The sequence below is a fragment of the Podarcis liolepis genome (genome assembly GCF_965112155.1).
Source record: "Podarcis liolepis genome assembly, chromosome: 3".
NCBI classification, from domain to species: Eukaryota; Metazoa; Chordata; class Lepidosauria; order Squamata; family Lacertidae; genus Podarcis; species Podarcis liolepis.
Window position 1 is genome coordinate 1,244,548 of NC_139557.1, and position 25,713 is coordinate 1,270,260.

Genomic DNA, 25,713 nt, shown 5'->3' on the forward strand with positions numbered 1-25,713 from the left:
CCCGCAGCCCAGGTTCCCCCCCCCCGGGGGGGCAGTTCCGGCCCTGACGCCACAGGAAGGCGATTGTGCGGCGCCCGAGGCGGGGCGGGGCTTCTGCGGAGTGACGTCGTGGGAGGGAGAAGCCCCGCCTCCGCCGCTCCCCGCCCATTCCGCGGCAGCAGCAGCAGGAGCCGGCAGCAGCAGCGCGGCGAGCGAGGCGTCGTGGCCTCGGCTGGGTCGCTATGGGAAGCCGGCCGCGCCCGCCGCCGCCCCCGCCCGCCCCGCGCCCGCCGCCCTCGGAGGCGGCCTCTCGCTGAGGCCCCGCGCGCTCCCTCCGCGGGCCATGCGCCGCCCGGGGCTCTGCTAGCGGCCTCCATGGGCGCCTAGAGGACCCCGCCCGCCCGCCCGCCCGCCCTCCGCCATGGGCGCCCCCGGAGCCGCCCTCGTGGCCAGCCTCGTCGCGGTGAGTGGGGCGGGGAGGCGCTCTGCACATGGGCAGAGGCCGCGGGAGAGGGGTGGGGCGGGGCCGGCGAGCCAGACCTCCGCCAAGGGCCCCGGGAGCGGGGCATATTCCTCCTGCGCATAAGGCAGCCTTAGGGTGCGGCTGGAAGTCCCGCTGGGAAGCTGCTGCCGGGGTTGGAAGAAAGGAGGCAAGAGAGGGTCGCTTGGTGACCGGGGCCCTGGACCCTGCCACCCGCTGCCTCATAGTCCAGGCGCCAAGGAACTGGATTTATTCGGACCCTGTCTAGTACTGTTACAGCAGAACACTTTCATGTTGCTATCATTCATTTTAATCTTGCGTGCATAGAAAAGTGACTATTTTATTGTGATAGATGCGGGGGCATAGATTTGTTACATTTTCTCCCATTCTTTGAAAACAGCCTGGTTACCAAAATCTCCAGCATGAGTCTTAAAAGGAAACAACAACAACAAATCAGTGGTTTTGCAGAAGTGGAGGCTGAGTGTCCTGGTGGAACTGCATCTATTGTGTGCTCATTCTGGAAGGGGGGGGGGACACCCAAGTTGAAAAGCAAAAAATGATGGGGAAATGGCAAGCACTCCCACTGCACCCACCCCCAGCCGTGGTTGTGATTGTGCTTATCTACGTTTTCTGTCAGGGTGAGATTGTAGCTGATGCAGGGGTGGCCAGCTTTGAGTAAATTTCCCTTTCCATTGAGCTAGTGGGGAGAGCTTCCCCTGCCACTTTGGAGCTGGAGTGTGCCTGGCGGTTGGCAGGGCCAGCCATTGTGCTGGCCTGTCTGCCATGCCATGGGCTTCTCCAGCGGCAGACCTTCTAAGTCAACTTAACCGGCTTAGCAGGGGAAATGAGCCCAGGTTTCTCCTACCCGAGTGCAGCAATCTGTACTCAAGGGGGGGGGGCAGAACATCTCCTGGGATCGAGTGGTAGATCCCAGGACCATTTGCCTAAAAGATATCCTTGCTGCTGTGATCACGCCCCCTCAACTCAGGCCCCGGGAGATGGAGCGGCTGCCGAAAACACTCTTAAGGGGTTGTGGTTGTTACTGGAGAAGAAGGTAAGAAGGCAGGCCATCTGTGGGGCAGGATGAAGTGAATATCTGGGGTGGAAGCATTTTGTACTGGGGAGAGATTGGAGAGAGAAGAGGAAATGTTATAAGGCCGCTTCCTATGTTCCTTTCTGCAGTCGAAAAGCTTTTGTAGCTCTGCTTCATCAAGGGCTCCCTATTAAATTTCCGTCTCAGTGGGTTTCCACAGTCTTTCCTGCCCTGCCTGAGAAGCCATGTCTGGGCAACCATTAATCAGAATATTAACCCTGGGCCACTCCCCATTTCTCAACTATGAGTACATCACATCTTTATTGGGCCTTGACGACAAAAGCAACAAAATGACCTTCCATTGTTGGTACAGAAATTCTACTCTTAAATCTCTAGAAATCTCCAGTGCAGTTGCGTAGCTGCTAGGATGTGAACAGCCCTGTGGCCATTTATTTGATAAACTTGTAGGTTTTAAATTTCACAGGCAGTTGTGGTAGTTTAGTATTTAGGGCCGAATCTTATTTGGGAAGATATAATGGAAACAGTTCTTTGCTCTTCCAGTGACCATCGTGCTCAAAATGCTGCACACCCAAAATTACCGTCACTTGGTTGACTGCTAAGAATTCAACAAAAGTGTTAACCACTTGCATGTGCAGGCTAACTGCCGCTGATCCCAACAAGAGCAAAAATGCAGGATAACAGTCTTGAAGGGCACTTAATTCCAGTTGCTATAACCATGTGGAGTGGACTTAAACTTTGCAGCCCTGAAAACTGAGCCAGTTTAATTTAGCAACTCTGTTTTGTTATCTACTGGCGAAAATCTTACGTTGAAAAGTATGATTTCAAAATAGATTTGAATTTTTTAAATTGACACCTCTTCAGAGATCTATTTTATTATGCCAGCATTAAATCTGATGTGCTGGCATTGGGGCTTCTCCTGACCCCCACCCCTAGCTGATGCTCATATGGGGGGGCATGGGGAAGGAAAAGGGGGGAGGCCCCATCGTACTAGCAGAAGTCTTTCTGCAGGCTTCTGCAAACAGGCCTCGTTGGTTGAATCCAGTGCACAATAAAATGGATATTTGAATCAACAGTCATTAGTGACTAATGCATGGAGATAATAGAATACTAGAACTGTAGAGTTGGAAGGGATCCCTAAGGGCCATCTAGTCCAGCCCCCTGCAATGCAGGAATCACAGCTGCTGAATCCCTGGTAGATGGCCATCCATCCTCTGCTTAAAAACCTCCAAGGAAGGAGAGTCCACTACCTTCCAAGGGAGTCCGGCCTGCATAGCCATTTTAATGCCCTTCCTTCTAGTTGGGAGAGATGGGTTTAGAGCTCTTTCCTACCTCATTTAGTCGTGTGTGTGTGTCTCCTCCCCCGAATTATTTGATGTCACCGGCAAGCTTGACCACCCTGCTGTTCACCCCCTTAATGCTAGATAATTTATAAACAAGCTAAAAAGCACTGGCGCCAATATAAATCTCCCCCTCCACACTGATTACATCCCTCTATTAGGAAAGTTGTCAATTAATTCCCAGTCTTTGCTTCCTCTGTTTTAGCCCGTTTCCAGTCTATAAGAGGACTTCCTCTCTTACCCCATGTGTCTTTGCTGAGAAACTTTATCTAACACTTTTTGAAAGTCCAAGTATACTGTGTCTTTCCGCTCTCTTGGATCATTCCTTTCCATGTGTTTATTGACCCTGTCACAGAACTGAATGATTCTTTCACCAATTTACCCAGAAGTTATGCTAACAGGCCTGTAACTTCCTGGATCTTTTTTCCATTGGCTGCTTAATGTTCTCTGGCAGATGAGGGCACTTGGAGAGGCTGTTTTAGGGCTACAGGAGGAGGACAACAGTTCCGGGATGGGGGCAGCTCAAAGGGTCAAAGGCAGCTTCTCCTCAGAGAGTCTTCTGCCAGTCCTCTGCCAGAGGCTTTCCAAAAGGCAATTCAGAGGGAATGGGTTACACCTGCCTGTAAGAAAGAACCGCTCAGGGTCTATACTTGTCTGTCAGGATGCTATGGAAAATCTTTAAAGTGCCATTAGTAGACATTTTGTTGGCAGCTTTTTAGCAGCTTGCGTATTTCTCCCTTCAGAAGCTGATGACCTGCCTAGAGATCAGGGCTCATGGATTGGTAGATGGGCAAAAACTCTTCCAGGCCGCGAGCCGAGCATGTCTTTCAAATGCAGTTACCTAAATAGAGTAAAACTGATACGGCTTGCTGTGACCTGCCTTATGGTCTGTAGCTAACTTACATTTATCTCTGTGTTTCAGGGATTTATGTTCCTTGGTAGCACTGATGCTCAGTCAAAGCTGACATCTGAACAGAATGCCATAAGCCTCTCTTTTGGCACATACAGCCACTTGGATCGTGCCACTAACACAAAGCTGACTTGTGACAAATGTCCCGCAGGAACCTATGTGTCTAAGCACTGCACAGCGACCAGCTTAAGAGAGTGCAGCCCATGCGCCAGTGGAACATTCACAAAGCATGAAAATGGGATAGAGAGATGCCATCCATGTAAAAAGCTGTGTGAGCCGCCGATGGTTGAGAAAACCCCTTGCACTGCTTTGACGGACCGTGAGTGCATCTGTCCGCCTGGTAAATTTCGAGACGGTGATGCTTGCAAATCTTACTCCGTGTGCCGCGTTGGGTGGGGCCTAAAAAAGAAAGGAACTGAAACAGAAGATGTCAAGTGTAAACCTTGCCCTCGTGGCAGCTTCTCTGATGTGCCTTCTAGCATGCTGAGATGCAAAACATTCACTGACTGCTCACGAGCAAACATGGTTGTGATCAAACCAGGGACAAAAGAGAGAGACAACACTTGTGGACTTTCACCAGCTTTTCTGACTGGAGCTGGGCTTTTGTCACGACCAGAAGAGGGTGGAGAACATTACAAAGTTCCTTCTACTTTTCTTTCCAAAGGTAAGTGAACAGCATTGCCAAACATCTGTAGCTAGGGCATGCAAGATTGGGCAAGAAGTATGGTATGTTACATTTTTGTATATATTTATATCTTTTTTATTATACACATCTTTGTTGTCATCCCCCATCCCCTCACTTCCCCCCTTTTTTCTCTGTATCACCTTTTCTTTAGAATTGAAATTATTTCAATAAAATATTAATATTAATTTTTTAAAAATTAAGTGTGCTTTTCTGAGAAAGGAGCTGGTAAGGCGTTAGCTGTGTTTTGGAATGCCTTCTGTACAGAGGCACTTCCAGCTGATGCATTACATGGTATTAGAGACCCTTTACCCAGCTGCCAAGCCGTGCAATGATCTCTTGGGTCAGCTCCACACTGGTCAGGGTCTATTTCTGCCCTGGTGGTGGTTCTGTGTTTAGCATACATGCCATGTCTTTTCTGAGCAGTCTGAAGCCATGGAGATGGGAGAAGCTTTTATCTTGTAATCCTCCTATGCCTGCATCCCTCACAGGGACTCTCATGGAACTTCGTGGGACTTCTGGGTAGATATGCCTAGGATTATATCAAATAAGATCTTCTTTTATCCCAAACGCTTCAGACTAGCGCCATCCTGTTCACGATTCTGTTGCTTTGCAGCAGTCAGGAGAGTAGGTGCTGATTGAATGGTGGCTTGTTCCATTTTGTTTTGCAATTTATATATTGTTATGTAAACGCCTCCATGGACACACAGGTGGACATCCCTCCTTTGGATACAGTCTAAACTGCAACCTTAGTAGCTCTTGCATAGCAAGGGTTGTGGAATCAGTTTGTACTCAATGTCCATTCACTGTTATGGATCAAAACACCATTACTGCAAATGTTTGCCATAGCATAAAAATCATAATTGGAATAATTTTATGATTAAGTACTATTTCTTTGGAATGAACTAAAAACTGGGTTGACATGCAATTGGAATATTCCCAATGTTCATCAGATACCTCCAGCCCTTTTCAATACATAAACTATTGTATTGGGGGGATAAAATGTATTTTTGTTAACTTTCTGGCTGACATAATGTAGCAACAACTAATCTTAGTACAGTGGTACCTTGGGTTGCATACGCTTCAGGTTACATACGCTTCAGGTTACACTTTGCTAACCCAGAAATAGTACCTCGGGTTAAGAATTTTGCTTCAGGATGAGAACAGAAATTGTGTGGCGGCGGCATGGCAGCAGCAGGAGGCCCCATTAGCTAAAGTGGTGCTTCAGGTTAAGGACAGTTTCAGGTTAAGAACAGACCTCCGGAACGAATTAAGTACTTAACCCGAGGTACCACTGTATTAATAAAGCTACTGATCAGTTTCGCTGAAACTTACCAGAAAAATAATAAATCAAGATAACAAACTTTTAATAAAAGAATGGAAATGGTTTATTGAATATCTACAAACTGTAAACGGATAAGAACATTGGGTGGATTATTGTAATAACCTGTAGTTTTATAAGAGTATACATGAATAACTTAAGTTAATTTAGAATATGCAGGAAATGTAATTAATAAATTTAAGGAACCGCAGAAAGAGGAGGAAGTAAGTTAGGGACTTTAAAATGGCTTCAGTGGATCCATCGTATTACCCAGATGTTGCTATTGAAGTCGGATCTGATTGTGGTAACAAAGTATTGTATCAAAAATATGAGGGACTGAATCAAGGTTGTTAAAGTAAGATCCTGGTTCATTGCTGTGCGATACATTATGACAAAGCATGGCTGCCAAACTGAAAGAGGCGAAGCAATAGACGTGGGCGGACTTGAGCCAATATATTCTCTTGGTCTCAGCATAGCATGTTTAGAAAACTTCATTCATTTCTGACACTTTTTCTTTGTAATGAACTATCAATGGCTTTCACCATAAAATCTGGTCATGCTTAATCTAGAACAAGGAGAAAAAGCATGCTTAATGTCATGTGCTTGTTTGATTATTTTTGCAAGTTGGGGATCCCTGCAAAACAATGGCTACACTTTGTCAGAACGATGAGCAAGGTGTTGGTTTGATTTTTGCTGTTTAGTTTTGGTGTTGTAAACATTTTTGAATATTGCAAGACTTAACTGAAAGCTTAATTGTGCCTGTGACATTTGGGGCTTTATTTATAGCCTTCCCCCCACTTTTAGATCATCAAAGCAGCTTGCAAACTTGTTTGGAAAAAATTGTTCAGAATCTCATCAGGGACAGGCTTCCACATACAGACCACCTATCCTAGAACTATCTCCCTTGCCCTTTGCAATTATTCGCAACCTCTTCAGTCTGGCTGTCTTGGCCTCCAGCAGTCGAGCAACAGAGCGCCCCTTTCCCAGAAGCGCATTCCCTATTAAACAAAATTTGGGGCTGTTGTTGATACCAATGTATGAACCATGAGGTTCAACTTGCTCCTTCCACCCAGTTCTTCCTGTGGATGCTGTTATATGTATATTTGTTTGCACTCACATAACATAAATGAGAACCCCCTTTGTAAGTCCTCTAGGAATCAATTGTACTTCAAGGGCATTTGGGCCAGAGCTACAGTAAGAGTGGGTAGGTTCTATACCTGCTGCTCTAACATCGCATTTGTTTTTCAGGTGTGAACGCTTCGGTTTCCAATTTTTCTACCACCCCTACCCCAAATGTGTCCGTTGACATGGTGGAGCCAACCAACAGCTACAATGGGACTTCAAAGAATGAGACTGTAGTTGTCAACGTGACTGATATGGGATATGCTACGCCTTTGAATCACCAGCAAACCTATTACCATAAGCACGCCCCTCCCATCCCGAAAATACAGCCAGCGCTGGAAATGAGTGGCAGTGTGAAATCCAGCATTCCCTACAACCCCCCCAAGAGAGGCTCTCCCCGGCAGGCGGCCCACAGGCATTTTGATATCAATGAGCACCTGCCCTGGATGATCGTGCTGCTGCTGCTGCTGGTGCTGGTGGTGATCGTTGTGTGCAGTGTCCGTAAAAGTTCTCGAACTCTAAAGAAAGGACCAAGGCAGGATCCCAGTGCCATTGTCGAAAAGTCCGTTTTGAGAAAGTCTTCCACTCTGACTCAGAACAGGGAGAAATGGATCTACTACTGCAATGGACATGGTGAGTGATGTCGAGCAAATTCCACAAATGAAACCGAGAGAATTCTGTTCATAACTGAAATTGTTCGTCCTGTTTAACTTAAAACAAGAGTTTTGCAGCACATTAAAGCCCATGCTATTTCAGTTGGGGGAAAACGGCTTTGTGACAAGATGGGATGGCAGCTTGGAGTAGGAAAACAAGCGATGGGGATAGGATCTCTCCCACCTCCACCTGCCCCAGAACTAGAGATTGGAATCTCCCATGGCTACTTTTTGGAAAGAAGCACGGCCATTCCGAAACAGCAGCTTAAAAGTTGCCTCTGGTTTGATCCTAAACTTAAAGCACTATGGAAGTGGAATGGCGTGCCTTGACGAACTTTGTATTCGTAAAAGCTGTTTGCTATTAACTCCTGAGCCTCTGTGATGTGGTATTTATCTCAAAATGGCTCAGCAGGTTAAAGCAAATGCTGAGGTGGTCCATTTCTCTTGCGTGTTTGCTGGCTTATCTGCCTGTGTCTGTGCCAGGTGTATTCTTGCATTACTTAAGGCACGGTTCTTCAAATAGTTCCTATAAGGATACTAGTATAAATGCATAACATTTCCATTGTCTTCAGCAGAGAATAAAGGGAGAAAGCCCAGAATGGCTATCATAATACTGTTGATAGATCAGTCAGCTGAAACAAGTATGCAGGCTTCCAAGTTCGTTTTCTTCTTCTTCAGCAGAATAGAAATATGCTCAAGTTTGTGGAGAGTCCTCAGGACTACTTTGAATTACTGTCTTCGGAGATGGCTAAGCCCCAGTTCAGGGACCCAATCTGCCCCCTTCCCAGGAAAAAGAAATAAAGTAGGCTGTGCTGGGGTGAGCAGAGCCCAGTGCCTGCTGCGCAACTGGGACTTGCACAGTTGGGTGGAGATCAGCTGAAGAGAGAGGGCTTATTTGGCTTGTGGGGGTGGTTGCCCTCTTTTCTGGCTACCCCAGCTGTGTGCATTGTACCCTGCAATGCTGGCAAAGGTAAAATTTAGCTCTTGGGTCAGGAAAGGTTAGCCAGCCCTCCATTAAACTATGCCACAATTTTATGGACCCCTCAGCAGGTTTAATCTTCCTCAAAAATATATTCTGCTACAAAACTTAAATACAGAATCAGTGATTATACATCACAGATGGTTTTAAGACTTCCACCGCTTTTATATATTTGCAGCAGGAGCTCCAGAGAGAGAGAGAAGCTATGCTCCTGGCCTTTCCCCCCCTGTGATACCCCACCATTGCCATTAGTTTTAGTCTTGCCCACAGTTGGCATGTGACCCCACCCAAAAACCCTAAGAGGACGTGCCTTTTGACAAAAACAGGGGTGAAAATCTATCTAATGTCTTCCTTTCTTTCTAAAATTTATAATAAGAAAATTCTACCTCTAGCACACTTTTGTGCCCCCTTTGGCAGGCCCACTTGCAGCTTCGCCCCCACCTCTGGCATTAAACCTGAATAGAGAATTCTGCATTCATTCATAAAGCCAAGGCTCTTCTCTCCGCCTCCAGTTACTTTTGGCAAATGGGAACACACAGCTTTTCCAAGTGATTACATGAAAGTGAGGCGCTGACTGCATCTTCCTCAACTTCAAATGCTTCTCTAGAGGCTGTACTCTTTTCTTTTTCTTTTTAAACAAACATAGACGCTGCCTTCACTTCACTCTAGGGGAGGCTCCTTGTTTAACATGAACTGCCTAGTTCCTGGAATATAGATTTTCAAGCAACTTATAGGGTCTTCACCTGAGTCACCCTGCCAGTGCATTCTTTCTCTGGAATTTGCCGATAGCTGCCTCCAAGCTGGCTAATGCTTAATGGCGATATGCAAGTATCCTGGGACGGGAGCCCACCTGTTAGCCTTTGCTTGCTTGATGCCTTACTCCTCCCCAGGAGGCAGGGAACCAAACAGTAGCCACTCTTAGCAAAACAGGTCACTGTGGCGCACGCTGCCAGAAAGGGCTGCCTTTCCTAGTTGTTTCAGTCTGTTGCTCTTAATTGATCCCTTTGCCCTTAATTTGCCCCTTCTTTTTTAAAAATAAATGTTATTGTTGCAACACAAACACACACGACACTACAAGAATAAACTTAAAAAGAAAATACTGTACAAATACAAGTACGAATATAGACACAAATACTAAACAAATAATAAACATACCACCATATTTCACTTCTTGCTTTCTTCTAATTGACTTCCTTCGTCCTCAACGCGGGTTTAAAACCAGAGCAGCGCACAGAAATGCCATTTGCCTTCCTGCTGGAGCGGTACCTATTTATCTACTTGCACTTCGTGCTTTCGAACTGCTAGGTTGGCAGGAGCAGGGACCGAGCAACGGGAGCTCACCCCGTCGCAGGGATTCTAACTGCCGACCTTCTGATCGGCAAGTCCTAGGCTTTGGTTTAACCCACAGTGCCACCCGCGTCTACTTTCATATTTAATAAACTGTTTCCTTCTCATTTCATTTTCTCCTACTTTTCTTTCTATTTTAGACTTTTACAGCTTAATTTGTTTTGCAAAAGTCAATCAAAACAAGTCCACATATTAATTTGAGGACACTGCTTTTTAAGATAATCTCTATTTTCCCCATTCCTTTTGAAATTTTTGTTTAGACTGACCCCTAACTGCATCTGTCATTCTAGCCAACTCAAAGTAATCACATAATTTTTCTTGCCATTCTTTTTTTGTTGGTCTGACTTGTTTTTCCAATTTTTGGCAATTAGGATTCTTGCCGCCGATGTTGCATACAGGAATATTTTTGTGTTTTCCCCAGTGATATCTGAATCTAATATTCCCAATAGAAAAGCTTCTGGGTTGTTGTTTTTTTACGAAAGTTTATTTAAATATTTTCTTCAACTCCTCATATACCAAATCCCAGCAGTTCTTAATTTTATCACAGGTCCACCACATATGTAGGAGCGTCCCCGCTGCTTGATTGCACCTCCAGCAGAATTTAGATTTTGTTTATACATTTTAAATATTTTGCGTGGTGTTAAATACCATCTATAAAACATCTTTAACAAATTTTCCTTTATCGTCTCACAAGCTGCAAATCTCCAATTCTCTTTCCATAATTTCCCCCATGATGATAACTGAATAGGTCTGACAATGTCCATTGCCCATTTAATCATTACCTTTTTTACTTGTTCATCCTTCACCTCCTACTCTAGTAAAGTTTCATACGTTTTTGAGATTACCTTTGTCCTATTTTGTAACAATTGTTTGTCCTATATTCGAATTTCTCTTGCAAAACCTTTTTTGTTATCTGTTCTGAACACTTCAGAACAGTGTTCTGATGGTGGTACTGAGTCCACCCTGTTTGGTGATGTTTTACTTCCTCATATTTTTTCAGTTTCAATTTGTTATCTTTTTCTTCTAGTAATTAATTTGCCCCTTCTAGGCAACTATGCAAGTTGAGCCCTGAAGGAGAAAGCTGGACTGGGCAGGGCTGACAGGGGCAATGAAGTAGGGTGTTCATGAGCAGGGGGACAGAGGGCATCTTTCCCAAGCACCCCCCCAAAAAGAGGGGGGGACTGAAGCCAGCACAGGAAAGGAGGATGGAATCATGGAAATTAAATGGAAAAGAAAACAGGGAGGGTTTAGATAAAGGAGGAAATTAATTGGAGCATATGTGATTATTATTATTATTTTTGATCCATAAGCCTATAATCTCATGGAAGGTAGTAGCATAGAAAATGTTTATATCCTACAAAATGGATCATTTTAATATTTTTTTTATAATAATATTTTTTAGTTTTCCAACAAATTGAATACAACACTACAAAAAACCAAAAAAGAAAAAACATACAACAATACAATACAAAACAAAAAAAAACTGCAAAGCACTAACATTTTAATATTTTTTCCCAAGTAAATACCACCCAGTCATTTTTACGTACGTAAAAATGAAAGCTCGGGATTTGTGACTTTGCCAACTGCTGCTATTTGGGGATAAGGGGAAAGCCGATCTGCAATATCTGTTCAATGAGAACGGCAGTCTGCAAATACTCAATAGTTTGCAGCTTTAAATTGCCTTTGTCCTGCTCCCCTTGCCCCCCCCCCCAGTCCTCCTCACAAGCTCTTCCAGGTGATTTGTGTTTATGATGTGGTGTTGTTTTCTGTCCATGTTTGGGTTATTGTGTGCTGAGCCTAGTTAGCTTTTTGTTAGAGAAAGGCACTCCATGCGTGTTCAGAGGTACTGGCTTGAGTTGGGCTGGTGTTAGACTCTGTAGTGAGGAAGTCTCAAGCTTGTTGAAAGCCTAACGTAATATAGTGAATAAGAGCAATTTATCAGCTGGCATTCCCCCTGCTTCAAGTCTCAGCACTATCATGAACTCACAAGGTGACTTGAGGCAGGCCACAGTCTTACACCCCCTTGATGTGAGAGTCTGCCTAACTTTCCAAAGTATTGTAAAGATTGCTGTGATATATATTCCAGGGAGTTGTTAGACTGCGGAGAAAGCAATCATTTTAAGGAGTAGTAGATTTATTGTGGCATAAGTTTATGGACTGGAGCTCACTGCATGCATCTGTGAGTACTCTGTACTACAAAATGTCATGCTGCAATAAAGCTGTTTGTTTTCCAGTGTCAGAAGATTCTTGCAGTCAGTGGAATTCAGTGAGTTTGGCAAGAGTTCCCTTAAGAGATTCTTTCAATACTGTTAAGGGAACTCTTCTCGAACCCACTGAATTCCACTGATGGTAGCAGATTGGCAGGGCGAATGGAGGTGGATCACCCCCACTTGATGGACGCACTGACAAACACAGCATTCCTCAGATCCAAAGATCTTCCAAAGGACCGCTGCAATGTCCTACAGGGGCAGTGGGAGGGCAGCCCCCCTGGGGCATGGACAAGGCTGTCTTCCTGAGGAAGGGAAGACTGATGAGCCAGAAGAGGCTCTAGTGGCCTGTTGGCTTGCTTGATCAAGAACTCCATTCTGAAACTGCAGAGGTGCTTTCTGTGCAGCCAGTTTGCAATGGGGGCACATTTCACAGCTGTGTTCTGAGAGACTTGCAGCCAAAATGCCTTATCATGCTGGGACTTCAGCTCATATGTTGTGTTTGTATTTTTCATCTCTCCATCAGTACTAAACAAGGTACCTGGTCCCTGAGTTTTGTTTTAAAGCTGCTCTTTGAATAGAAAGGTCACTGCTTGCAAAAAAAGGAACGTTTTATTTCCTTATACTAGTGAGTTGGCTGTGCAGTCTCTCAGAATTTGGCATCAGCATAAATGCCAGAGTAATTCTGTAATACATTTGAGTTGTAACCAAGTGTTGAAGGTGTAATATATATCTTGGTCTTTCAGCTTCATATCAATTTAATTGATATGCTTTATATCAATTTAATATATTCAGCTTTATATCAATTTAATATATATCTTGGTCTTTCAGCTTCAAATTCTTCTATGTGGTGCATGGCTTCCATGCTCCTGGTGGCAACAAACAAGTCTCCTTGTCCTTTGCTCCATTGCCAACGGGAAGCAGAAGCAGAAGACAATTGGCTGGCAGCCTTTGGCAATGAAGACAAATTAAAGGAGCCCCCCCACCACTTAGGGCATATGGGAAAGGGATGTTGAGGCCCAAAGTAAGCTGGATCCACAGGTGGCAAGAGATATTTTCCTCGTGTTCTCTCCTCTGGAACTTCACATAGAGGGAAATGGGGAAAGGTGCCTTCCGGATGCCTGTAGAGCCCAGAGGTGCTGTATGGATAGATAAGTGAGACAGTTTCTACTAAGCTTTCTCCAGAGGTGGTCCAGGTCATCCATCCTTTTCAAATCCCAAAACTCTTCCTATTATTATCTTTTCAGTCATGGGGGAATGTTGCTCCCCATGGGCCCAACTCACCACTGCCAGAGTCCAGTAGATAGAACTTGGGGTTCTAGTAAAAAACAAAGTAGATCTTGAAGGTCCAAAGTTTGCCCATCTCTGCAGTATGGGAATTGCAGAAGCACAAGCAATAATACCCATTTTTTAAAACCCTCCAAATTTAGGTGAACCAAAGTGGCATTGCCATAACAGCATGAGGCAATGATCAGGGCTACTCATAGGATCCCAAACTTGGCACATTTTTGGAGGACGTAAGGTGGCACCCTCAACTATTAAGAAAGCTTCTCAGTGAACCTTCTGGTTCAGAAAAAATATTAACCAGTAGACTATAAAAAAGCTTTTGAAGTGCCGCTTGTTGCTTGGTCCGAATATGCAACGATGACCCCTGGGAATACTAAGCGAAATTCAATTTTCTTTTGGTTTATCACCCGTCAAACAGGCATTGACATTCTGAAGCTGGTGGCAGCCCAAGTTGGAAGCCAGTGGAAGGAGATCTACCAGTTCCTGTGCAATGCAAGCGAGCGGGAGGTGGCTGCTTTCACCAGCAGCTATTCTGCAGACCACGAGAGGGCCTATGCAGCTTTACAGCACTGGACTGTCAGGGGCTCTGAAGCCAGCCTTGCCCAGCTGATCAATGCTCTCCGTCAGCACCGGCGCACAGATGTGGTGGAGAAGATCAGGGGCTTAATGGAAGACACGACACAGGTAAGATACACATGTAATGCTTGACTCTGTTAGCTCACGCCCAGCACAATCCTGACCATGTCAGCTCAGAGGTAAGACCTATTGGATTCAATGGGACTTACTTTCAGGTAAGTGGAATTAGAGCTGCAGCATTAGTGAATTAAGGCTCAGTCCCTGCTGCTGATTTTGAGGCCTACAAACAGGATAGCCCTTTGTAGGGTTTAACTACCTTCATAGCACCATAGACTTGTAGAACTGGAAGGAAGACTGGTGGTCATCCAGTCCGGTCCCCTGCAATGCAGGAATCTTAACTCATATCTTTACATTCCTGGCAAAATGTTGCCAGTTTCTTATGGCCTGAAAGATTTTCCTCAACGATCTGATGGAGCTCCACTTACTTTTTTGTGTACTGTGAATTCATGGAACCTGGAGGAGATCATACTTCCCGTTTTGAGAGGTGGCTGTGCCGATAGATAATAACGGAACCCTTGTGTTCTATCCCCCCTTGGATCAGACCTTCGCCTCCTTCAGGCATCCTGGTATTGGTTACAGGTGTCAAGCAGGAATTGTACAGCAAAATACAGGGAGCTAGCAGAAGAATTCCCCTTTCCCCTTGTTTCCTTGTTCCTTGTTTCACTCCATGCTTCTGTAAGCAGTTGGAAGCCCTGAAATGACACTAGTACCTACCAATTAAGCAGTGCATAATGTAGTTTAAAGTTGCTTTCTGAAACAATTGGTCAGTGTCAATCCTATAGTTAAGCAGCAAAGTGGGACTTTACCACTATCTTCCAGCAATCTCTCAGTATTACGGAGATCCTGATTATACCACAGAGAGTGCACCATTTCATAATGCCAAGTCAGCAGCAGGTGATTTTCTACACATTTGTTTAAATCAGGTTTGCCTCTGCCTTTTATTTTTAAACTGTATTATACTTTTCCAAGCACGTTTCTGAGCACAATTCAAAGTGTTGGTGCTGACCTTTAAAGCCCTAAATGGCCTGGGTCCTGTATACCTGAAGGAGCATCTCCACCCTCCTTGTTCAGCCCAGACACTGTGATCCAGTGCTGAGGGCCTTCTGGCGGTTCCCTCACTGCAAGAAGCCAAGTTACAGGAAACCAGGCAGAGGGCCTTCTCGGTGGTGGCTTCCCTGTGAAATGCCCTCCCATCAGATGTCAAGGAAATAAGCAACTATCTTACTTTTAAAAGACATCTGAAGGCTGCCCTATTTAGGGAAGTTTTTAATGTTTAATGCTGTATTGTGTTTTTAACATTCAGTTGGGAGCCGCCCAACTGATGGGCAGGGTATAAATAATATATTATTTATCATTATTTTTATTATTATTACTGATTTTGCTGGAAATCCTTTTTGCTGGAAATCTTCTCTCTGAAGAAAGACCTGACTAACGCAATTATGTGGGTTGTTGGTCCAAAGCCAGAGGCTTTTCTGACAACACTGAGCTTTTGTTCTTATTCCTGTTTTCCCTAGTAAATATACTTTGCAATAGATCACGGTGTATCAAAAAGTTTTGTGTGTTATTGTGTTACTTTCAGTGGGGCAGTTTTTTTACGGACAGGGTGCCGTGTGAGTGACTCCTCCTCAAGTCTGTTTTGTGGTATCTGAAATTTGCTCTCCTAGGCTTCGTTCTTGTGGGTGCAGGATTCTCAGCTGTAACCTGAGCAGAGTCATCTGTGCACCAAGCTTGGCTTCTGATTCATTGTTTTAAATAATGAATACCTTTGTCTCACCATGTTATGCGCTGCAGTTCCTGTTCTAATTTTAAGCAGCAGAAAGCTAAGCATTTTTCTCTAACCTCTTCTTAACTGTGCCACATACAGCTGTTGTCTCTGTGTTCGGTGCTAGATGAGTTCTTGCATCAAATATTTGTGTCTAAAAGCTTAATGCAACATCACCCTACCTAAAATCATGTCATGAATATGATTCTTTGTCTGTTATGTTTCTGTGGGAACTCAGAGGAAATGCAGAATGTGGTAGTGGGTGCAGACTTCAACTTGTATCTTAAGAATTCATTCCTTCGTTCATTCAAAGCTTCACAGAACAGCTTACATATCAATATGATGAACAAAGTCCCTGCTCTCAGGCTAGCAGTGTGAAAAGACCTAGACACACGAGGAAAATGGACTGCCTTGTGAAGTGCTGGGCTCTCCTACCTTGGAGGTGTTTAAGCAGAGGTTGGACGGCCATCTGTGAGGGAGGGATGCTTTGGCTGAGATTCCTGCCTTGCAGAGGGTTGGACTAGATGACCCTCAGGGTCTCCTCCAACTATGTCCCTTCTATGACAAAGGAATGGGGTGAAGTGTAAAGCAAGTAAATTCAGACAACAAATTCCTACTGCTGCTTAGAAAAAACCATATGGATTTGAAACAGGTGGTTCACAGTTCGAAGCACAGGGCTTGTTGGGCTTTGCAAGGGAGCCAGAGGTTGCAACGTACCCTTACAAGGTGTGGTCTTGGTCATGGCTTTCATTGGCTTTTCTGGTTGCAAATGTACATTTTCAGTGGGTGATATCCAGCCAAGTCATAGTCTGAGTACTTAAAGTAATTCACTTAAGTCCATTGATTTCAATGGGCTTACTGTGAACATGACTGACATTGACTATTGCTCAATGCCTCACCCATGCCCGATGAAGTCTCCAAAGTGAAAGGAATACAGTGGTACCTCGGGTTAAGAACTTAATTCGTTCTGGAGATCCAGTTAAGAACCTGAAACTGTTCTTAACCTGAGGTACCACTTTAGTTAATGGGGCCTCCCACTGCCGCTACACGATTTCTGTTCTCATCCTGAAGCAAAGTTCTTAACCCGAGGTACTGTTTCTGGGTTAGCGGAGTCTGTAACCTGAAGCGTTTGTAACCCGAGGTTCCACTGTAGTTTCCATGGGGCAGATGGTGGGGCTTCAGTGCCTTGTGTGTAATTAATTCCTTGGCTCATCCCTATGACTACCGGAAAGAGAATAAATTGAGGTAAAATGAGGAAGTGTGTAGATTTGCCCAATTCAAGCCAGTTGCAGAATTTGGTTACTTGGTGCAGAAGTTTGATAACAGTTTTGCATACAGTCTTGAAGGTGACAGAAAATCAGTCCTGGGTTGTTGTGTTCAGTATTCTGTTAGTATTCATTCCTGCTCCAGTAGGATATCCGATAAGAAGTCACCATCGTCTGATCTGGATTTTGCATTCCATTGTCCCAGTGCAAAATCCTGGACACTGTTCATTTGAGTCTTCTGGTGTGGCATGTTTAAAAGCCGCTCTGTGCAGTACATGGGAACAGGAGAAACTGCCTTTTGCTGAGCTCGGCTGCTGGTTCATCTCTCTCAATATCAGCTCTCTGGGGTTTCAGAGGGGATAATCCCAGCCCTGCCAAGAGGGCCTTCTTCTGCATGCCGAACAGGTGCTCTGCTGCTGAGCTACAGCCCGCCCTTCTCCATCGCTGCAGTTTGTCCAGGAACATCAAGTGTGTACAGGACTGACCGACTCTTTGGCAGAAAGCCAGCGGTGTTTCATAACAGCCTCCTAGTGTTTTGCTTACAGTACATGTACAGTCAGCAGATTTGCATGACATTTTTCCTGCATAAATTGGGCTTCTAAAAACTATTATTGCATGAATGCCATAAAACTGAAGGAAAGGAAAGCAGTCCCCTTGAGTGCATCTGGCTGGCTGGCTAGCTAGGTGGCTCTTTGTGTTCCCAGACCCTTGTCCCCATCGCCAGGATACTGTAAGTTGTTAGTGGTTCAAATAGACTAATAATCCCTAATTCTTCCCCTCCCTTTTTAACTGACACTCTCAATGTTTCATAAGTCCTGGAATATTGGTACTATCAGGCTGTTCAGGTTCTTGTTTGCAAACTAATACGCTTCTGTGTAAATGGGAGGAGGGGGAAAGGGACCTAAGTATGCAGAAATGACTGACTTGTTTTGGGTGGTTTTGCATTGCTTTGCTTCCCAACCACCGAAGTTTGGTATTAAAGGTAAAGGAACCCCTGACCATTAGGTCCAGTCGTGGACGACTCTGGGGTTGCGGCACTCATCTCACTTTACTGACCGAGGGAGCCGGCATACGGCTTCCGGGTCATGTGGCCAGCATGACTAAGCCACTTCTGGCGAACCAGAGCAGCGCACGGAAATGCCGTTTACCTTCCCGCTGAAGTGGTACCTATTTATCTACTTGCACTTTGTGCTTTCAAACTGCTAGGTCGGCAGGAGCAGGGACCGAGCAACGGGAGCTCACCCCGTCATGGGGATTCGAACTGCCGACCTTCTGATCGGCAAGCCCTAGGCTCAGTGGTTTAACCCACAGTGCCAGCTGCATCCCTATGGATGCTTGCAACAAAATGCTGCAGTGTGACAAATCCCCCAACAGGAATGCTCCTGTTCAAGCTGCGACCAGTCATGAGCATTATGGGGGCTTCCCTGTGCCCCACCCTTCTGAAAGCTTTCATTCTGTGTCAGAGGGTTTCAACTTTCTTGGGTCCACGGCTCACTTGACCAACGACCTTCTTTCTGCGGGACCCCCGTGGGGTTCAGGAGACCAGTTAGGTCACCCCTTGCCTGCAGCACTGGCAGCCCCTCACTCTTTTTCAAACACCCTTCCTTGTGGAGTGTTCCCTCAGCCTCCTCTCCTCTCACCTCTCCTTGGGATTCTTTTGGGCAGCCACTGCTGCCGCCCCGAATCTCTTGAGGTGCCTCCCAGAGGAGCCTGTAGCCAAGGCTGCTGCAACATGCAGCTGTGGAAGCCTTTGGGAGGCAGAGGCGCAAGAGGGCATCAGAGGAGGGAGGGAAGGAAGGAAACAGGGCCAGAGGGCAGTGTTGCCCAAGGCACCCCTAACCATCATGCAAGGCACCCCAGGGTGCCACTGCACAGGGGTTGAAAACCACTGTTCTATGTGATGTAACATGTGGAAACCACCAACAGGGGTACACAGGAACCGGGCCACCAACCAGCAGCAAACTCCGACTCCTGAAGACTTTTTGTTGTTGTTGTTTGGTCGTTTAGGCATGTCCGACTCTTTGTGACCCCCTGGACCAGAGCAGGCCAGGCACTCCTGTCTTCCACTGCCTCCCGCAGTTTGGCCAGACTCAAGTTTGTAGCTTCGAGAACACTATCCAACCATCTCGTCCTCTGTCGTCCCCTTCTCCTTGTGCCCTCAATCTTTCCCAACATCAGGGTCTTTTCCAGGGAGTCTTCTCATGAGGTAGCCAAAGTATTGGAGCCTCAGCTTCAGGATCTGTCCTTCCAGTGAGCACTCAGGGCTGATTTCCTTAAGAACGGATAGGTTTGATCTTCTTGCAGTCCATGGGACTCAAGAGTCTCCTCCAGCACCATAATTCAAAAACATCAATTCTTCGGCGATCAGCCTTCTTTATGGTCCAGCTCTCACTTCCATACATCACTACTGGGAAAGCCATGGCTTTAACTATACGGACCTTTGTTGGCAAGGTGATGTCTCTGCTTTTTAAGATGCTGTCTAGGTTTGCCATCGCCTTTCTCCCAAGGAGCAGGCATCTTTTAATTTTGTGACTGCTGTCACCATCTGCAGTGATCATGGAGCCCAAGAAAGTAAAATCTCTCACTGCCTCCATTTCTTCCCCTTCTACTTGCCAGGAGGTGATGGGACCAGTGGCCATGATCTTCGTTTTTTTGATGTTGAGCTTCAGACCATATTTTACGCTCTCCTCTTTCACCCTCATTGAAAGGTTCTTTAATTCATCCTCACTTTCTGCCATCAAGGTTGTGTCATCTGCATATCTGAGGTTGTTGATATTTCTTCTGGCGATCTTAATTCCGGCTTGGGATTCATCCAGCCCAGCCTTTCGCATGATGAATTCTGCATATGTTAAATAAGCAGGGTGGCAATATACAGCCTTGTCATACTCCTTTCCCAATTTTGAACCAATCAGTTGTTCCATATCCAGTTCTAACTGTAGCTTCTTGTCCCACGTAGAGATTTCTCAGGAGACAGATGAGGTGATCAGGCACTCCCATTTCTTTAAGAACTTGCCATAGTTTGCTGTGGTCGACACAGTCAAAGGCTTTTGCATAGTCAATGAAGCAGAAGTAGATGTCTTTCTGGAACTCTCTAGCTTTCTCCATAATCCAGCGCATGTTTGCAATTTGGTCTCTGGCTCCTCTGCCCCTTCGAAATCCAGTTTGCACTTCTGGGAGTTCTCGGTCCACATACTGCTTAAGCCTGCCTCGTGGAATTTTAAGCATAACCTTGCTAGCATGTGAAATGAGTGCAATTGTGTGGTAGTTGGAGCATTCTTTGGCACTGCCCTTCTTTGGGATTGGGATGTAGACTGATCTTCTCCAATCCTCTGGCCACTGCTGAGTCTTCCAAACTTGCTGGCATATTGAGTGTAGCACTTTAACAGCATCATCTTTTAAAATTTTAAATAGTTCAGCTGGAATATCATCACTTCTACTGGCCTTGTTATTAGCAGTGCTTTCTAAGGCCCATTGGACTTCACTCTCCAGGATGTCTGGCTCAAGGTCAGCAACCACACTACCTGGGGTGTACGAGACATCCATTTCTTTCTGGTATAGTTCCTCTGTGTATTCTTGCCACCTCTTCTTGATGTCTTCTGCTTCTGTTAGGTCCTTTCCACTTTTGTCTTAGATTATGGTAATCTTCCTACGAAATGTTCCTTTCATATCTCCAATTTTCTTGAACAGATCTCTGGTTTTTCCCATTCTATTGTTTTCCTCTATTTCTTTGCATTGCTCATTTAAGAAGGCCTTCTTGTCTCTCCTTGCTGTTTTTTGGAAATCTGCATTCAATTTTACTAGACTTTTTACTAGCCTGCTAAAAAGGCTAGTCTCTTGTAGTTCAGGAGAGGAAGGGAAGCCTTCCTCTGTGCTGGCCATAAATATAATGTCAAGGCCCCCTGAAACCTGGAACCCATCCTGAAGGTTGGTCACAAGGAACTGAAATATGTATCTGGACCTCTTGTTCATTTTTCCTTGTTGCTTTCCCTGCAGAAGGGTATCCTGGCCATTTGGTTGATAGAAGTCCAGCAAAAGTGGTGGAACTCTTTATGTGATGATGCATGTGCTGGCAAAGCATGTTTGTGTTGGCAAAATAGTTATGCCCCTTGTCAGGGGTTCAGGAGCAGAGGCGAGGGCAAGGGAGGAAACAGAGAGCGAAGGGGAGGAGTCCGAAGAAAAGATGAGTGACGACGACGACCCGAGATCTCCGAGTCTGTCCAGTGAATCAGAAGATTCACAGAAAGGAGCGCCAGTGGCCAGAGCAAGGGGGGAGCTTAGGGGGACACCCCAGGAAGAAGGGTCCAGAGAGGGTTCAGAGGGCAGCAGTTGGAAATCGGGGCCAGCGTCACCAACAGAGCGCAGTGGGGAGGAAAGGCGCCAGGGATCAAGCGCTGGCAGCTTGCAGCAGGGGGGAGGGCATGAGTCAGGAGTGGCCACACCTCCATCGGAGAGCGAAGAAACGGTCAAGCGGAAAGTGGAAGGTTGGGCGCGCGCGCCAAGTTCAAATGCACCGGAAGGCGGCGCAGTAAGCAGCCCGGAAAGGGAGCCAGGTCCTAAAGCCCGACGCAAGGAGGCAGGAGGGTCCGGGGGGGTCAGCGTCAGAAGAGTCCAGGAAGGAAGAGACCACGGGGGGCAGAGGGACCCAGAGAAGAACGGTCAGGCGGAAAAGGTGGAGTAAGGCTAGGATATTAAGTTGGTGTACAAGGGGCGGAGACTCAGACGGAGCTTCGCCGGTCTAGCTTATAAGACGTAGAGATGCACGCAGCAGCTTGGAAATGGAAACTGTAACTCAATAAAGACTTTTATAAAGTGAACGCTGGCTAGCGTGATCTTCTGTGAGCTAGGATCTGGGAGCAGCTCAGTTTTATTTATCTTAGCAATGGCAGAATTAAGAATGTTCTCCAGTCTCCCCATAAAATGAGTGGGAACTAAGTGTACTCCATTTTTGCCAGATTATGCTCTTAGTTCCTTTCCTTTGTACATTCTGTGTCCTAAACAGACGCACTAGGATGTCACACTAGGAGAACCCCTTTAGGTAATTAATTTCATACTACCTTCTAAAGGAAGTGGTGCAATGGTCAGAAGAGAAAGGCTAAGTAGGAGAACAAGAGGCCCGAGAAAATATAAGTTCCCAAGCAGTAGCAAAAAATTGGACATGTTTTTCTTAGGCAGCTGTGACAGCTGGGAAGTTGGAAGGGTGTTTTTGTTTGTTTGTTTGTTTTTTGTTTTACAGCTCTGCATTCATCAATTACCAGCAGAGCAAGTTGTGGCTTATGCTAGAAAGTAATGGAATTGGGTCATTAATCTCTTCAGTAAGCTGTACTTAAGTCTTTTCAGTCACTTCCACACACATCTTAATAGCTTCAGGGAAGTACAGCAAGGTCTTTCCTTTGTAAGCTCGCCACGAAAAGTGAACCCATGGAAGGTGTCCCTTTGGTTATGATAACTGCAAACACTTGCAAATATGTCTTTAACAGTATTTCTCCAGTTCAAGCAGTAGCATCAGCTTAGTGGGAAAATGCCAGTTTATTTTATTCCATTTTCCATGAAAGCAATTTCCCCCACATCTTCCTTAGTCAAGGAATTTGCATCTTCTCTGTGGCGCTCAGACTGCAAGGCTGGGATGCAAGCATTCCAGTTCCTACATCTTGATTTGAAGGCTCCAGGTGTTAGGGAATAAAGACTATATCCAGTGACTCTGGCACTTGTGCACTTCATTGGCCTCGCTGCCTTGCTATTCTGTGCTCCCACACTCAGAATTCCTAGATCTACTCCCCTCCATTTAAATTTTATCTTCATCCCAAAGGGAGATTTGTTCCAAACCAGACCCTCATTTCTGCTCTGAGTAAAATTTAGTTGTGTGGACACTGGTTTTAGAGGACAGCATAAAGTGGCCAAATCAAAACCTGGTAGAATGGAGGGCGTGATTGTTGTGGAATTTGGCCTCAAAGGTCAGTGCAAAGGTGCCTGTTTTTGTGCCATTTTTTCAATTTTCGTGTTCTTTTAGGACCGCTTTTGCCGCTTTTAAGGCCCACTTCTGCCTGTGTGTGCAGTTGTGTGTGCCTTGAACTCACGTAAATGGCAACTTGCCTGTACCAGTTTCTGGGAGTCACAGCTGGAGAGAATGCTGTTGTGCTTCTGTGCATCTCATAGGTAGCTGGTTGGCCACTGTGAAAACAGGAAGCTGGGGGTTAGATGGGCCCCTCCCTTAATCCATCACATTTGTTCAATGTCCTTATCTACAAGAAATATTCAGCTAAGAAGGTGGCAGTTGTCTAAGCTGGGCAAAGCATGTTGCAGTCTCCATTGAGCGTGATGAACGTATAACAATAAAAACTGAATGGATCAGTAATGCCTGCAAATGATTATTGGTCATTAAAATTGTCCAGAAATCTAAGTCTTAAAAAACATAAAAAGAAAGGTATTACTGTGGCAAATATGAAGCACTTTCCCTTTTATTTTTCAGTGTTATTGGAACCCAGAGAATTCCTGCTTAGGATGCAAAGTATCCTTCTATAACACAGCTGGCCCAATCTGCATCTGTATGGCCTGGCTGTAGAAAAATGTTCCTTCAAGGACAAAGTGCTTTTCAGATTTGAGGTGCATTTTACAATGAGCACAGTTGCACTGGCTCTTCAGATAGCATCTCCAGCCATGCTTGTTCCCAGAGGCATCGATGATGCAATGTAGGTTAAAGCAGGATTAGCCTTCTAGACTTCTGTGAAATCTGGATCACCAAAGGCAGCACAACCTCACAAGTAGCCCCCCCCTCTCTCTCTCTGTGTGTGTGTGTGTGTCTGTCTGTCTGTCTGTCTGTCTGTCTGTCTGTCAGTGGTTCTGGTGGGATTTAGCAGCTAGCAGGTGCAGTTTCGGATAACTGTAATGCAAAGTGACTGTTTCTGGAAACTTAAACTATACCCTATCTTCTTGAGCTTGCCCTATTAGGAAAGGGAAGGGAATTTAGTTGAGGCAGTTTTGGAAAAGACTCAAGAAATTATGCAAAGAGATTTTCTTTTGCAGAAAATGTTCAATTGTAGTCTATTTCCATGAAAAGTCAATTTCTACAAATGCACAAGACAATGAATTGAAGCAATCATGGTGAAACTGGGACATTTCAAAGTCTTGTGGCATCCGAATGACTTAACACATTTGTCGCAGCAGAAGCTTCCCAAACTGCAGTCCGCTTCATCAAATCACGAAGTTTTAGCATGTGTATATACAGGTGAAACTTGGAAAATTAGAATATAATGGAAAAGTTCATTTATTTCAGTAATTCAACTTAAAAGGGGTTTTCATCAGCTGCATGCCATGATCATCACAATTATAACAAATAAAGGCTTGACATATCTCGCTTTGCGTGTCATGAGTCTATCTCATATATTAGTTTCATCTTTTAAGTTGAATTACTGAAATAAATGAACTTTTCCATGATATTCAAATTTTCCAAGTTTCACCTGTAGACATGATGGTGTGAGCGGGGAATTGTAAATAGCAGGGTCTTGGAAATTGTTGAACCTTTCTTTTTTAAAAACACCCACATGTAATATTTCTGTGAGATTTGTCTGCATTACAAACCACGGTTTAGTATTGCATCTGATCTGGGCCATAGTCGCCTTGGCTACTGGGCAAGCTGGCTGTTGTTGTCATGCAGGTGCTATAATTAATACAACACTTTCCATTTACACAGCTCTTTATCTCACCTGGCCACCACCTTCTAAGGTAGGCCAGCAGGATTACCATGTGGACTGAGGCTGAAAGAATAGTGACTGGCCCAAGACCATCTACTGGCTTTGTGACAAATGCGAGATTTGAATGGAAGCGAGTTGAGTCCCGCTTGATCGTTTCACTTCCCCAGCTCTGCATGTGGTTGGAAATTTGAGCTTCTAATCTGCTCTTTGGCTACAGAATCCACCCACCTCTGGTGAAAATAAAGGAAGGGGTCAAGTATGCCCCCGGGAGAAAGTCTGGCAGACTAGACACCTACCATTTTGATGTTGGCGCTGATAAGGAAAAGTTCTGGGGTGAGAGACTACTCAACAGCCCAGCTTGTCGGGGTACAAGTCCCCCCGGGTCCATGCGGTCAGTAAAAGAAGGAAATTCTAGCCAAACAGTGGTCAGTAGATCATGCTCAGCAGGTCATAGAATCATAGAATCATAGAATCATAGAATCATAGAGTTGGAAGAGACCACAAGGGCCATCGAGTCCAACCCCCTGCCAAGCAGGAAACACCATCAGAGCACTCCTGACATATGGTTATCAAGCCTCTGCTTAAAGACCTCCAAAGTAGGAGACTCCACCACACTCCTTGGCAGCAAATTCCACTGTCGAACAGCTCTTACTGTCAGGAAGTTCTTCCTAATGTTTAGGTGGAATCTTCTTTCTTGTAGTTTGGATCCATTGCTCCGTGTCCGCTTCTCTGGAGCAGCAGAAAACAACCTTTCTCCCTCCTCTATGTGACATCCTTTGATATATTTGAACATGGCTATCATATCACCCCTTAACCTCCTCTTCTCCAGGCTAAACATGCCCAGCTCCCTTAGCCGTTCCTCATAAGGCATCGTTTCCAGGCCTTTGACCATTTTGGTTGCCCTCCTCTGGACACGTTCCAGTTTGTCAGTGTCCTTCTTGAATTGTGGTGCCCAGAACTGGACACAGTACTCCAGGTGTGGTCTGACCAGAGCAGAATACAG

General features: G+C 45.3%; 1 protein-coding gene across 1 annotated transcript in view; it reads left to right on the plus strand.

Annotated features, from left to right (window-relative positions):
- Positions 1–132: 132 nt before the first annotated feature.
- The window catches only part of TNFRSF21 (TNF receptor superfamily member 21), a 34,138-nt gene continuing 8,557 nt past the window's right edge, over positions 133–25,713 (plus strand). Inside the window, exons 1-4 of the mRNA XM_083495073.1 lie at positions 133–442; positions 3,774–4,425; positions 7,013–7,519; positions 13,778–14,043. Coding sequence (XP_083351199.1) covers positions 401–442; positions 3,774–4,425; positions 7,013–7,519; positions 13,778–14,043 — 1,467 coding nt within the window. The 5' untranslated portion in view covers positions 133–400. The remainder of the gene's footprint in view (positions 443–3,773; positions 4,426–7,012; positions 7,520–13,777; positions 14,044–25,713) is intronic.